General features: G+C 41.3%; 1 protein-coding gene and 1 pseudogene across 4 annotated transcripts in view; one reads left to right on the top strand and one right to left on the bottom strand.

The window, feature by feature from the left end:
* Positions 1-14,092, top strand: part of LOC124121070 (leucine-rich repeat-containing protein 61-like) — a 158,481-nt gene that overhangs the window by 76,700 nt on the left and 67,689 nt on the right. For 3 of the 4 annotated variants that reach the window (XM_046484021.2, XM_048396526.1, XM_046484020.2), the window contains exon 5: positions 3,110-3,261. The exons of the other annotated variant lie outside the window; for it this stretch is intronic. In XM_046484021.2, coding sequence (XP_046339977.1) covers positions 3,110-3,261 — 152 coding nt within the window. The remainder of the gene's footprint in view (positions 1-3,109; positions 3,262-14,092) is intronic. 4 annotated transcript variants of the gene reach the window in all.
* LOC124121068 lies at positions 6,681-8,042 on the bottom strand (annotated as a pseudogene).

Genomic DNA, 14,092 nt, shown 5'->3' with positions numbered 1-14,092 from the left:
ATTACGAACGGAATTGCTGTACTTCGAACGGAATTGCCATACTTCGAACCTACTAGGGACGTGTTACGACGTGGTGCAGTCCGACATAAATTTCAGTACGTGTGCACAGACCGGGTCGACTTCTTTTTGGAGGCATGATGTGTACAGCTCGGAGCCCTGAACTTGAATGAAGACTGGCTACAACGCACTTGGTATCCATAGGATTCGGGCCAGGAAGGTCAAGGACGCAAATACACACGTACTTGGGACGAGATGAGGACGTACTGCGAACGAGTTGGTCGGGTTAAGAATTAGTAAGAACTGGCTTGGACGTATTGTGAACGAGGTACAACAAGGTTGAACTAGTTAAGTTCGAGTTGAGAACGGCTAAGGACGTGCTCGAACTGCTTCGAAACGTTGTCGGGTTGAGGTGAACGGGCAATTTTACACGATCTGAACTGGATACAAATGGACTGCAGACTGGCTAAGAACAAGATAGACGTATTGAGGACTGCATATGAACGAACTAGCATCGTATTTTACACCAAACTATGCGTTCTACCGTGATCACAGCCCGTTCTAGTATGTTGCTTAGAACTGGGTAGAACGGGATAGAACTACTTTGGTGTGATGGTAGCATAATATATGCCTTGCACCAGTATGTATGCCTTGGACCTTTATGTATGCCTTGGACCTTATGAATGCCTTGGACCTTTATGTATGCTATGGACCTTTATGTATGCCTTGGACCTTTATGTATGCCTTGCACCTGTATGTATGCCTTGCACTTGTATGTATGCCTTGGACCTTTATGTATGCCTTGGACCTTTATGTATGCCTAGGACCTGTATGTATGCCTTGCACCTGTATGTTTGCCTTGGACGTTTATGTATGCCTTGGACCTTTATGTATGCTATGGATCTTTATGTATGCCTTGCACCTGTATATAGGCCTTGGACCTTTATGTATACAATGGGCCTTTATGTATGCCTTGCACCTGTATGTATGCCTTGCACCGGTATGTATGCCTTGGACCTTTATGTATGCCTAGGACCATTTATGTATGCCTTGGACCTTTATGTATGCCTTGCACCTGTATGTATGCCTTGCACCTGTATGTATGCCTTGGACCTTTATGTATGCCTAGGACCTTTATGTATGCTTTGGACCTTTATGTATGCCTTGCACTTGTATGTATGCCATGCACTTGTATGTATGCCTTGCACTTGTATGTATGCCTTGGACCTTTATGTATGCCCAGGACCTTTATGTATGCTTTGGACCTTTACGTATGCCTCGGACCTTTATGTATGCCTTGGACCTTTATGTATGCCTTGTACCTTTATGTATGCCTTGGACCTTATGTATGCCTTGAACCTTCATGTATGCCTTGTACCTTTATGTATTCCTTGAACCTTCATGTATGCCTTGGACCTCTATGTATGCCTCGGACCTTTATGTATGCCTTGGAATTTATGTATGCTATGGGCCTTTATGTATGCCTTGCACCTGTATGTATGCCTTGGACCTTTATGTATGCCTTGGACCTTATGAATACCTTGGACCTTTGTGTATGCTATGGACCTTTGTGTATGCTTTGGACCTTTATGTATGCCTTGCACTTTTATGTATGCCTTGGACCTTTATGTATGCCTAGGACCTTTATGTATGCCTTGGACCTTTATGTATGCCTTGCACCTGTATGTATGCCTTGCACCGGTATGTATGCCTTGGACCTTTATGTATGCCTAGGACCATTTATGTATGCCTAGGACCTTTATGTATGCCTTGCACCTGTATGTATGCCTTGCACCTGTATGTATGCCTTGGACCTTTATGTATGCCTAGGACCTTTATGTATGCTTTGGACCTTTATGTATGCCTTGCACTTGTATGTATGCCTTGCACTTGTATGTATGCCTTGCACTTGTATGTATGCCTTGGACCTTTATGTATGCCCAGGACCTTTATGTATGCTTTGGACCTTTACGTATGCCTCGGACCTTTATGTATGCCTTGGACCTTTATGTATGCCTTGTACCTTTATGTATGCCTTGAACCTTCATGTATGCCTTGGACCTCTATGTATGCCTCGGACCTTTATGTATGCCTTGGAATTTATGTATGCTATGGGCCTTTATGTATGCCTTGCACCTGTATGTATGCCTTGGACCTTTATGTATGCCTTGGACCTTATGAATACCTTGGACCTTTGTGTATGCTATGGACCTTTATGCATGCTTTGGACCTTTATGTATGCCTTGCACTTTTATGTATGCCTTGGACCTTTATGTATGCCTAGGACCTTTATGTATGCCTTGGACCTTTATGTATGCCTTGCACCTGTATGTATGCCTTGCACCTGTATGTATGCCTTGGACCTTTATGTATGCCTAGGACCTTTATGTATGCTTTGGACCTTTATGTATGCCTTGCACCTGTATGTATGCCTTGCACTTGTATGTATGCCGTGCACTTGTATGTATGCCTTGCACTTGTATGTATGCCTTGGACCTTTATGTATGCCCAGGACCTTTATGTATGCTTTGGACTTTTACGTATGCCTCGGACCTTTATGTATGCCTTGGACCTTTATGTATGCCTTGTACCTTTATGTATGCCTTGGACCTTATGTATGCCTCAGAGTGTTTAGTTTACCTTTGGCATTCATGTATGCCATGGACCTGTATGCCTGCCTTAGATCTTTATTGTATATCTTCATCAACTTAAAGTTTTTGAAATTAGTGACACCATGTTTTTAACACCTGCAAAACTACAGTTTTGATTAAAATTGAATGGTTTGTGGCCACAGCATAAAGTTGTATTTGACTTCCATCTGTGTCCTTCATGTACATATGTGACTGACAGTAGCGCAATGACAATCATACTCTTATATTATGGTGTATTTATCGAATATGTTGAGACTTATTTGTTATTTATTTTGCCTCTTCTTCTTTACTCTTGTATAATCTTTGTGATCTGATATGATTTTTGAGAAAATTCAGGTTAGCTGTGGTGCCTTGTGGTTTTATTGGTATTGTGTTTCCAGAAGAATACCCTCACATTGCTGTTTTAATCAATGTTGAGCAATACTTATACTGTAGTTCTTTTCATTTTTCTTATTTGAAAGGTTTGAGTCGTTGCTGTGTCTAACTGGGCTCGAGAATCTGCAAGATTTATGTCTACAAGACAGAACCAATAAGCTTACAAACCCAGTGTGTCAACATGTAAACTACTTGAAGGAGGTGCAAAGGATGTTCCCTAGACTCACGACCCTAGATGGTACGAGTACACATTGACAGTTTATACTGGACGCTTTGAAGCTGCCACTTCCAACCAGCTAGTTGGGTCACTTGGGCTATCAAGTGTGTAGAGATGAATTGACTTGCCACCTTTAAGAAGTGTGGGCTGCATAGACATGGTGTATTATATGGTGTATTTATTCAGTCAAAGCTTTCTCCTTCTAGACTACGAAGAACTTGTGTATGAAATGTAAACTGACATGGTTTTGTCAGTAGCAAACTACAGGTGTATAACAACCATTTTCAGCAGCCCCAGGAATAGGTCATGAACATATGTAAGTGTCTCCAGGAGTAAAGGTTTCTGCCCAAATTTTGAATATGTATATAAAAGTGACAAAACTCTTTTCATATCCATAAGAAATATCTACCGAAAGCAGAGTTAATTGTACAATTGTACACTTCTATATTTTGAGCATGTGTTTATGAATCACTATCAAATAGTGATGATACCAGGTGTTCGTGAAAAGGTGAGTATATGCTGCCCCACCAGTGACACCCATCACAAGCACATGCAAAGACAAGTCAATTCTTCACCTGAAAAAAACCCACCTATGGTACAAGTCGAATTAGGGAATTTTCTTTGGAATTCATTCTTGTCACTGATGCCTCAAATTTGGAAATGTCCTCCACATGTCTACCATAAAACATTTTGAAAGCTTCACTGAGGCCTGAATGTTGTGACCTTGATCAAACAACTTCTGAGCGAGAGTTGTATGACGCTCTTTGAAATCTTAGTAGAAAGAGCTTACTCAATTGTACCTCAATAGTTGCGAAATGTACATACCAAGGCTGGAGCTGCAGGAATATAGCTTGACATAAAGGGAAAGTTGATTATTGGAAAGGTAAGGTCATTCCTCTTGTCATACAGTCTTGTGGAGACTGTTTGGTCACTCAGAATCTTTATGCATACCGTATTCGACGTAATAAGCGCCCCGCTCTAATAAGCGCCCACGTCGATATTTACTAATGTACTGGCTAGTGAACAATATCCGTTAGCACCCCTTCCGATTGATCAATGTACACAACACCTATTTATTCGCGTATAATACGTACTCGTGTGTTATATGCACCCTTAATTATGGGCAATTAAATTCTGGAAAAATCTATCTCTCGTATATAAACATTTCAGGCACGAAATGTATCTTTCAACTCTGTTTTTTTTCTCACCAAAATAATATTCTAATAAGAGCCCCCTATTTCTAATTTTGAGAGCGCCCTGGGCGCTTATTACGTCGAATACGGTAGATCTAAATGTGAAAGATCTAAAGATGGGGCGATCTCACTGGTCTCCTTTATATCTAGTTCTGGTGGGTAAATCAGTAGAAGGGAATTGGCTATTTGATGGTTATTGAACGATATCAGATCATCGATATACCTGAAGATAAACTTAAATTTCTTGGCCAAATTACCCTGTTTAGATGTGGCCTCACTGCACACTTTGGATAGCGGAAATACCTACTTGAATACAAACACAAACACGGTTTATTGAGCAGCAGTTGTAACAAATACATACCAATGTCATTCAAAGAGTAGGATTTACACAAAAGGCATCTGTTCAGTTATCACTTCAGTTCTACGCACTCATGTCAAACAAGGCATCATTGACCACTCCAATCAGTGAACTGTTGTTGGTTCAATTACTTTATTGCCTTTTAATTTCCTTTATTGCAGTCAACAGAGTGAACAAATCAACTGTGTGTTGTTTTTGTGAAAACACTGTTTATTGTTTTTACGGAAGTGCTTTACCCACCGTTAATGAGTGGTGCTATTTGCTGTTTGAATGGATTTAGGTAAGGATATGTATCATTCCACTGGGGATGGGGTGATGTTGCATTGATTTTGAGTCACATTTTTGGCTAGGGGTCAGCAGTCGTATTAATTTGGAGACACCTTAATATCAAGATTTACAGTATTCAGGGATGTGAGCAGGTTGTCCCCCCAAAAAGAGGAAAACTCTAGGGGGGTCTGGGTGCATGCCATATCACAGAACTACTTTAACACATTTCAATTGTCTAATCAAATTAGTTTAGTAAGTGGTATATTTCAATATTCATTGACCAATGAAATTTGTTTAGCAAATATTGAAATATGTGATGAACTTCATCATGTCATACATCACTAAATATTAATACTGTTATTCACTGTCTATTCATATCTGTGAGGCACAACTACAACTTTGTTTTTTTCTTGAGGCAACTGTCATGGAACAACATATCTGACTCTGCTTCATAGGAGAGTTTTTCTCTGTGTTTCCTCTTGGAAATAGGATCGACTTCTGATGGAACCACTCCATAGGACTTCTGTCGTTCCTTTCTTTCCTGCTGTCTGGCCTCCTTTGAGTCTTGATAATGTCTATAAGACATTGCTAAGTTCTGGCATAAATGTGGGTCGACTTTTGCGTGTTTTGGTTCCTTGTGAAAATACACTTCCACTGATGATTGACCTCTAGCCATGAGCTCATGTTTCACTGTCTGTATGGCACTGTACGTTTCAATCTTCATGTTGGCTGAACTGTCATCAAGTATGTCCCCCATGATACTAAAACTGCTTTCAACAATGGGACCATGAAAGCATGTGATGACACTTTTAACTAAAGTTGACAGAAGAGGGTACCTTCCTGACTTGCCAACAGTTGCCCACCACAGATCCAGTTTCTGATCATGACATGCCAGAGGACCAGGCAAGTGGTCATCAACTGTGTAAGCTCTCATCTCCAGGTCAAAGTCATCTTTGTCGTCTTCCTTGAGAACATTTGTAGCTAGAGATGGGAGTTGATTGAGGTAGCGCTGGGTTGTAGCATTTGGCCTCACAATTGGATCCAGGGCTGACATGGCCTTCAAAAGGGGATTATTGATAGGCATCTTAGACAGGAGAGAGATGCTTCAATTCACATATGCTTCTTTGACATTCTCCATGAATTGGGATGCAAACTTATGATGCCCATACCTTGACAAAACTCTTTTTGTCTGACTTCCAATGAATATATCCTTCATTGGCAAGTGATTGGCTGGGTCTGACACTACAACATTCACAAGTTTTTTGGTGTGAGTTCTTTCAGTGATTGTGGCTAGATGAAGTTGGACAGGATTCTGATGGCAAGTTGCTTTTGTTGATCATGAAGCTTGTCCACTTGAGTCTCTCTTGACTGGAACATCACGACATACTTCTTAATTTGACCAAGTACAGCTGAATAGAACTGAAAAGTAAAAATATACACCAAAATTAAAGTTCATTATTCAGAAATAAATTACAGAATAAGTCATGTTCAAGACAATTGTAAATTAAGCATTGTCCATCTTCAGACAATGTATGTTGACATGTATCAATTGTGTTACCATTTCCATTATTGTATAATCCAAAGTAACCAGAGACCTGATAAATATATTTGAACAATATTTGCAATTATTTGGTGAATTATTAAATTAAGATTCAAGGTTAAATATAATACACACAAAAATACACCCATACCTGCATTATCAGGCAAGTCTTGGTTCTCAGAAGAACAGCTTCTCTACTATTCTCTGCTTCCTTGCTTTTCCCTCGGTAGTCATAGTTTTCTTCAGGATGGACCGCAACAGGTTCAATACGGCTTTCTGGTTTTTCTCTGTGACATCATACTTGGCATTTAGATATTCCAGTACTTCTTTGTAAATTGCACCATCACTTTTAGACAGAAATGGATGAAAGAAGATAGTATAGGCATCAAACAATCTAATTGTGTCCACACATACATCATAGACAGACAGCCATCTATGTGAAATGTATCTCTGTGGTACTGTGTATTTCACACCAAGAAGGGCACATATCATCTGGAGAGCTTCCCTATGATCAGCCGATCACTTGAAGTCAGAGTAGATATCCGGCATTAGGCCTTCCAGATGGTAGTCAAATGGTTGGCAGAACCTTTTTGCAGCATTTTGAGCGTGGTGGCAGGTATCGCCATCAATATCAAGCAAGTGGGGTGCCCTCTTCGTCCTTATCATTTGCTCCAAGCCTTTCTTTGAACCCCGCATGACTGCACAAGAGTCCATCAATACTGACATAAGGTTTGTCCATGGAATTTTATGCATTACGAACAAATTGTCCAAGGCTTCAAAAAGTGTGTGTGTGTCCACCTTTATCACAGATACATTATCCAAGTGATGGATGACAACTTTTTGTTGTGATGGGCAAAAGTAACTAACCATCACAGACAAAACTTGATAATTGTTTGAGCTTGTAGCCTCATCAATGTTTAACGAGAACTTGTTTTCCCTAAGAGTAATCAAAGGGTCATCCTTGTAAGTTCTGGCCAGGCCATGGGTCATTTTATGAGAGGCTGAAGTTCTGTCCATTGAAAGTTGGTCAAGCGTACACTTGTCGGAAGATAAAGCCTTTGCCAGTGATATCAACTTGGGCACTTGTGAAAAAGAAAGCGAATTTTCAGCCGCAAATGACAATACCATTGCTTCAGCATTATGGATACGATCTCTTAAGGGTGTCAATGGTACAACTGGAGGTGTGGCATCACTGACTGTACTATTGCTTGCAGGCACTTTGTCCACTTGTTTAGAGAGGCTGAACAGTTTCTGTTGACCTGTAATTTTGAAAGATTGGACAATATATATTATACATTATAATATTTCCTATATCATATTTTTATGAACAATTCCTATATCATCTAATGTAATGTATATCATCTATTCATGAAATATTATTTAACAAGTTTCTATAGGAATATAATTTCTTATTATTATCTTGGGTTATTTGTTTACACAGCCGAATAAGGAACACTCTAAGTCTCTTAGATTGTGGTGAAATAATATTTAATTGACACAGTTTTGTGATCTTTAGGGAAATACTTCATGTAATAATATGAATTTTTTTTATTTACTTAAATAAATTGTATAACTTTCTAAGGCAAGAAATATACAGAGAAAAGCATCTAAAAAGCCTAGGAAAAAGTAGCAAAAAGCAGATGAGGCGTATGATATTAAAGCTTATTACTAAAGCAGTAAATAAATAAATACAGAAGAAAATATGAAAATCATAAGAATATGAATAATGATGTAGATGATGTGTATATAATTCTAACAAGAGCAGTAATGCATATTGCACAAGAAACCGCCAGCAAAGAATAGAACTATTAAATATATTTTATTTGTCTTTATTACAGCTGAGTTTAAAGTGTAAGTAAAAACATATCTACAGTGTTACATAAGTAAGTTTCAAAGTGCAGATATATGAAACATATTTTTGTTACTGTCATATCAATAAATGTATAAGACACATATCAACTACCACACCTTACTTGTCCAAATAAAAACTGCATTAAATGTATTCATATGAAGAAGGCCCTACAAACAGATACAGCCAACAATAGAATACGATAGTACATTTCATTTTTTTATATCATCTTCGAAATTCATTTCTAAACTTTTTAAAATTAACAAGATAGGTTTAGGTTTATCCATGTCTTCGGCTATTGCAATAGGCCTATTCATAAAAGTGTATTTCAATTTAACTTTTAAGAGACATAACAGAATTATTGCAATCACCATATTCCCAATTATTTTTAAAAGAAACAAATTAAGAATGCTACATACCTGGCAAAGCGTAGTTTGTTTTCTGAATCTGTACAAGCTGCTTGTGTTTTGCTCCCTTAACATGGTCTTCCAATGCGACACATTCCCGATTCGAGTAGTTCAAGTCTTTGTTGCAAATTTTGCAAATCGTGAATCCAGGCTTCGCTATTTTTTCAATAATACTGCCTAATGAGGTTCTGTCTACTTGTTTTTCCAACCAAGACCAACGCCATGGGTTTTTAATTCCTGTGTCAAGCTTTGAAACATCACTTTTCCGAGTGACAATGTCTTTTCTTTTTGACGCCATTTGCTGGGGGTTATAGCTGAAATGTCACCTTGCCTAAAGCGAAAACGGCTACTATTACCTGGCGAAAATGGTACTTAAATACGTGAATTAAACTCACATGGTCACTTGCAAACACAATTAAATTGTGAAATGTTAAAACCATTTTACATTGGAAACTAGCACTCTAATCCAATTTCCTTGCCAACTCTGACTGGTAGGCGCAAGAATCCTTATTGTGAAAACATCACACGCTTTGAAGTTTTAATTACCTTTACTCAAATTAACTCAATGTCAAGCTGAAACTGATTAGGAAATGTCAAGAGATTAGACTACAGGTCTATATATTTAATTTTGTTCATTAAGTAGGCAATAAATAGTAATTTTATAGATATTTCCGATATTTCATGTGTATATCTCCCTTTTCTGCCGGCAGCCGACATCACAAGAATGTTTCTGTATACCGTGTCCCTTCTCTTCAAGCCTTACATGGTGTCCATGGCGTCACCTGATTACGGCCACTTCCCTGGACCACTTGCTCCACAGCTGCCCTACCAGCCAACGCCACAACATGTCCTGCCTGCTTCTTTATGGATTCCAGTTGGATGCAAGCTTGGATGCAGTTCATGTTTCAACAGACAATGGCGCCGGCAGCACCTGATGCCAGCTGCTACACCTATGACTTAATTGTCTACTGACCCAGTGATAATGGCAGTGCCTCCTGCAACGTCGGCTCTACTGGCGCCTCCAACTCTATTGGCAGTCCTGACGCCATCAGTGCCTGCTATCAGCTCCTTGATTCCACTCACAGTGCTCTCTGTACCATCGTCCTTTCCGGCAGCAGCGCCACTGGCGCTCTCCTCATATGCCTTCTGAGATTATCCGCCTTCTACTCATGCTAGATCATCATATGGATCTAACTCTCCCAGTTCCTCTTGGCCCAGCGGTACATCGTCCGGATCTCGTCGCCGTTCACAGAGTCACTTTCCCTTCCGTAGAAATGAACGTTACTACCATTCAGACTCATGAGGGAGCCTTTGTCCCAGATTATGACTCTACCTCTCTTCGGCCCTCGACAGAGATTTTGCAAAGCTTTCGCTCACTCTATCTTTGCAGGCTCCTCCTTATCAGAAGAAGGATAAGTCTGGTCCTCTTGTTTGATGTGGCAGACAACCCTCATGTCCTTGACGATGACCTTCATCGCATGACAGGCTCCTTGAACCTGACGACCATGCCTGATACTTGTTGGACGTTTATCGAATCAGAAATTTTTCATTCTCTCAAGGTCATCTCTAATCTGGCCCTCTCCTCCTGGGCTATAGATCAAGATTTATCGTAGATCAACCCCAACAGTATTGACCACATGAGAAGGATCATGGCTTACCAGATTTGACAAGTGGATCACATGCGGAACCATCTACAAGCTGCTCTGGCGGAAATCACTTCAACCCGGCGCTTTGGCTATCTTGCATTGATGGATTGGGATTGGAAATTTAAGGAGAAGTTCTTCCGTTAAGCTTGGTCCGGCTCATCTTTGTTCAATGGTGCAATCACTGACACGCTAGAGTATCAAGTTTGATGGCTCTGAAGGCCCTTGAACCAACCTTGCCAGAACTCTCTCAAGGACCATTCTCAGACTTCCTCCAGCTATCGGGGCAGTTCCAGCCTCACTGTGATCGACACCAAGGCAAGGGTGCCCATCAGAGGTGCAAGCAATGGACAGATGGACTCCAACAACTGGGATCTCTCACCCCCGGTCATCCCTGTTACTGATTAAGCCGTACTGGAAGACCCATATGTTACCAACATCCTCCACCAAGAGTACTCTCTCTCGTTAATAAGGGATACTCCTCTGAAGTCATCACCCTTGGCAGATGCCTACATCCCCCATCAACGCCAACTCCTATGCAACTACATCAGCATTCTATTTCACAAGGAGCCCATGGAGATTGTGCATGAAGCTTTCAGACATCCGGGATTCTGCTCCCCCCATGTTTCTGGTCCCCAAGAAGGGGTCAGACAAACTCTGCATGATTCAGAATCTCACCATTTTCAACTGATGCTACCTAGAATGTTCACCATACTTCAAGATGTCCACGTTGAGGCTGCTCAGGACCAGAATCAATGCCAAAGATTCCCTGATCAGCCTTGACATCCAAGATGCATACCTTCATGTGCCCAGCCACTCCAGCGACAGATGGTTCCTCCGGCTCTTCTCCTTGGTGCCTATTACCAGTGGGCAGTCCTACCATTTGGAATTTCCTTGGCCACATGGCTTTTTACATAGATCACCAAGCCCATTGCCGCCTATTTACACCTGAGGAACATCAACTTTGAGTCCTACATAGACGATTGTCTCCTGGACCACCTGGACTCCGAGACACTCATCCGCCATAGGGATTTCACCCAATGCCTCTTCAATCAGCTCGGGTGGCTGGTCACTGAGACTAAGTCAGAGCGCACTCCATTTTATCAGAGGCCTGTTTTGGACAGGCCCCAGGGACAGGTGGGTGAAGATACTTCAACACCAGCTCTTCATCAAGTCCTGACCCTCTCCAATGGCAGGTGCTGCTGGGCTTACTCTCTTCCGTGCAGGACCTGACCTCCAGGGAACATCTCAAGCTATGTCTGATTCAGCGGCTTCTCACGCTCTCCATCAGGCAACATCGTCCTCCCAGTTCACCTGCAACCATATCTTTACTGGTGGACAGTGGAGTTGAATGTCTTCAGCGGCATCTCCTTGACCATGCTCAAACCCAGGTTTCACCTCTTAGTAGATGCATCAATGCAAGGATGGGGGGGGGGGGCTCATCTGGAGTCCCACATGACCTCAGGGCTGTGGTCAGGCTATCAGCGTCTCTGGGACAACAACAATGTCGAGCTGGAACTGCTTTCGCCACCAGTCAGAAATTCCAACTGCAGATCTACATCTCCATGGTTCCGGATCCGCAAGCACTGGCAGTCAACACCCTCAGCATCCCCAGGGAAGGACTTAAAGCTTTTCCGTCTCCGGTATTCGTTCCAAGGGTTCTCCAAAAGATCAGGGACACTCGGAACCTAGTTCTGATTTTGGTTGCGCCTTGGTGGCCAGTGAGAAGTTGGTTTGTGGAGCTCAGAAACCCCCGGCCTGGAATCTGATTTTACAGTTGTTGCGGACGACTCCCTTCGAGCCATTGTAATCATCTTGTTACGACTTCACCAAGAAAACGTTTTTTCTTTTGGTGCTGGCTACAGCAGCACAGGTCAGCAAACTACATGCTGTGTCCGGTTAGAGCAGGGAGCTCATGGGGCTATTCATCTTGGATTGTGCTAGGATTTCATTGCCAAGAATCAACTCCCAGGACAGCCAGACAGGTCATTCACTATCCCTCCACTTTCATCAATCATGGTCACTGAAGATGAAGGCATGATGTTATTATGCCAAGTGCGGGTTTTACAATGTTTTCTCTCTGACGTTCCACGACTCAGTGCAAGTCAAGAAAGCACCTGTTTAACCTGGTCTTCCTTACTTCGCAGACAGAGGTCAACTGTAATTCCATCTCCCTATGGCTGTGAGCCGTCATTCTTCAGGCATACGAAGCATACAAATAAGTCTATTATGGAAGGGTGTTTTGGGCGCTCTGATACCATCTTCGCCAGCCATTATCTACAGGATGTGGCCTTAGAGGATGTCAGACCGATGAGCTGGCTCATTGAACTCTCCAGTGTTTATCACCCTAGATTAGAGGGCTCACATGTTGTGCGCATTAGCTTGGTAGGTCAGTTTTAGATTTTAGCTCACACTATTTTCTATTACTGTTATTTTACCTGGTTTTCACATATCTTCACATTCTTGTCTTCCTTCTCACATGAATGGCCATTGTTTCCGGGTTCCACGCAGGATGCTGTACTGTTTACTTGGACCGTGATGAGGATTTATTTTGAATCACATCTTTAGGCATGCCCACCTCCGTACCGTCTGATAAAGATGCATTAAGGAGTAATGCAGGATAAGTTAAAAAATTTAGTTAACTCCAGCTGAAGAGAGGTTAGAAACAGAGGCTCCCAGTTTTACCTGCCAGAATAAGTTTATGTAGTTTTTAATCATACAATTTTCAAATAAATCTTAACATTTCCTAGAAGTGTTTCGATGATAAAGGTTTAGTCTCCGTCTATACACCCTTCCAATGTCAGTGTAGACACATTTTTGGAGAAAGTGCTATGGACACAAGGATCATGTTTTACATACATCACTAGGGAAAACATGTATCACGTTCAAAACACCACGTCAAGCATAGATATTTCACACATTTATGGACATGGTGCACTGTTCTCCAAAATTGTGCATATTATCTGATTTATATCTGAGAGCCAATTGACCCATGAAGATCCGGGTTGGAATAGGTCTTCAGTAACCCATGATTGACGTAAAAGGCAATTAGGCTTGCCGTAAGTGGCACCTAACAGGATCGGGTGGTCAGCCTCGCTGACTTGGTTGATGTATGTCATCGTATCCCAATTGTGTAGATTGATGCTCATGATGTCAGTCACTGGATTCTCTTGTCCAGACTCAATTATTTACAGACCGGCGTCATATAGCTGAAATATTGCTGAATGGGACGTTAGACAACAAACAAACAAACAAACAGAGCCAGCTATGGGTACATTGAAGGAGGGCCATTCACGAGAGATATGGGTGTGGCTCAAGTTTGAAAACCAGCATCTAGAAATTAAGGATTACAAGTTCTGTCCTTGTTTGAATAAGCTGTTATAGTCTTCCTAACAATTTTGTTTGTGTGAAACTTGTGTGTGCCTGTTGCTAGTCAGGATTATTCCTATTTTATTATCACTTCCAAGTTCAATTGAGAGTAGGGTTTGTTTCCTGTTCTAAAGTCATTATCATTTCATTCTGTATCCATAAAACTCTTGAAAATTGATCTAGCTAGTTACAACTGTGCCAGTTGCAATCACAGAAAGTCTTGAAA

This window comes from Haliotis rufescens, unplaced genomic scaffold (genome assembly GCF_023055435.1).
Source record: "Haliotis rufescens isolate VD_foot unplaced genomic scaffold, xgHalRufe1.0.p SCAF_1, whole genome shotgun sequence".
Taxonomy (NCBI): Eukaryota; Metazoa; Mollusca; class Gastropoda; order Lepetellida; family Haliotidae; genus Haliotis; species Haliotis rufescens.
Note: the sequence above shows the minus strand (reverse complement) of the source record. Positions and strands in the feature narration are given on the sequence as shown.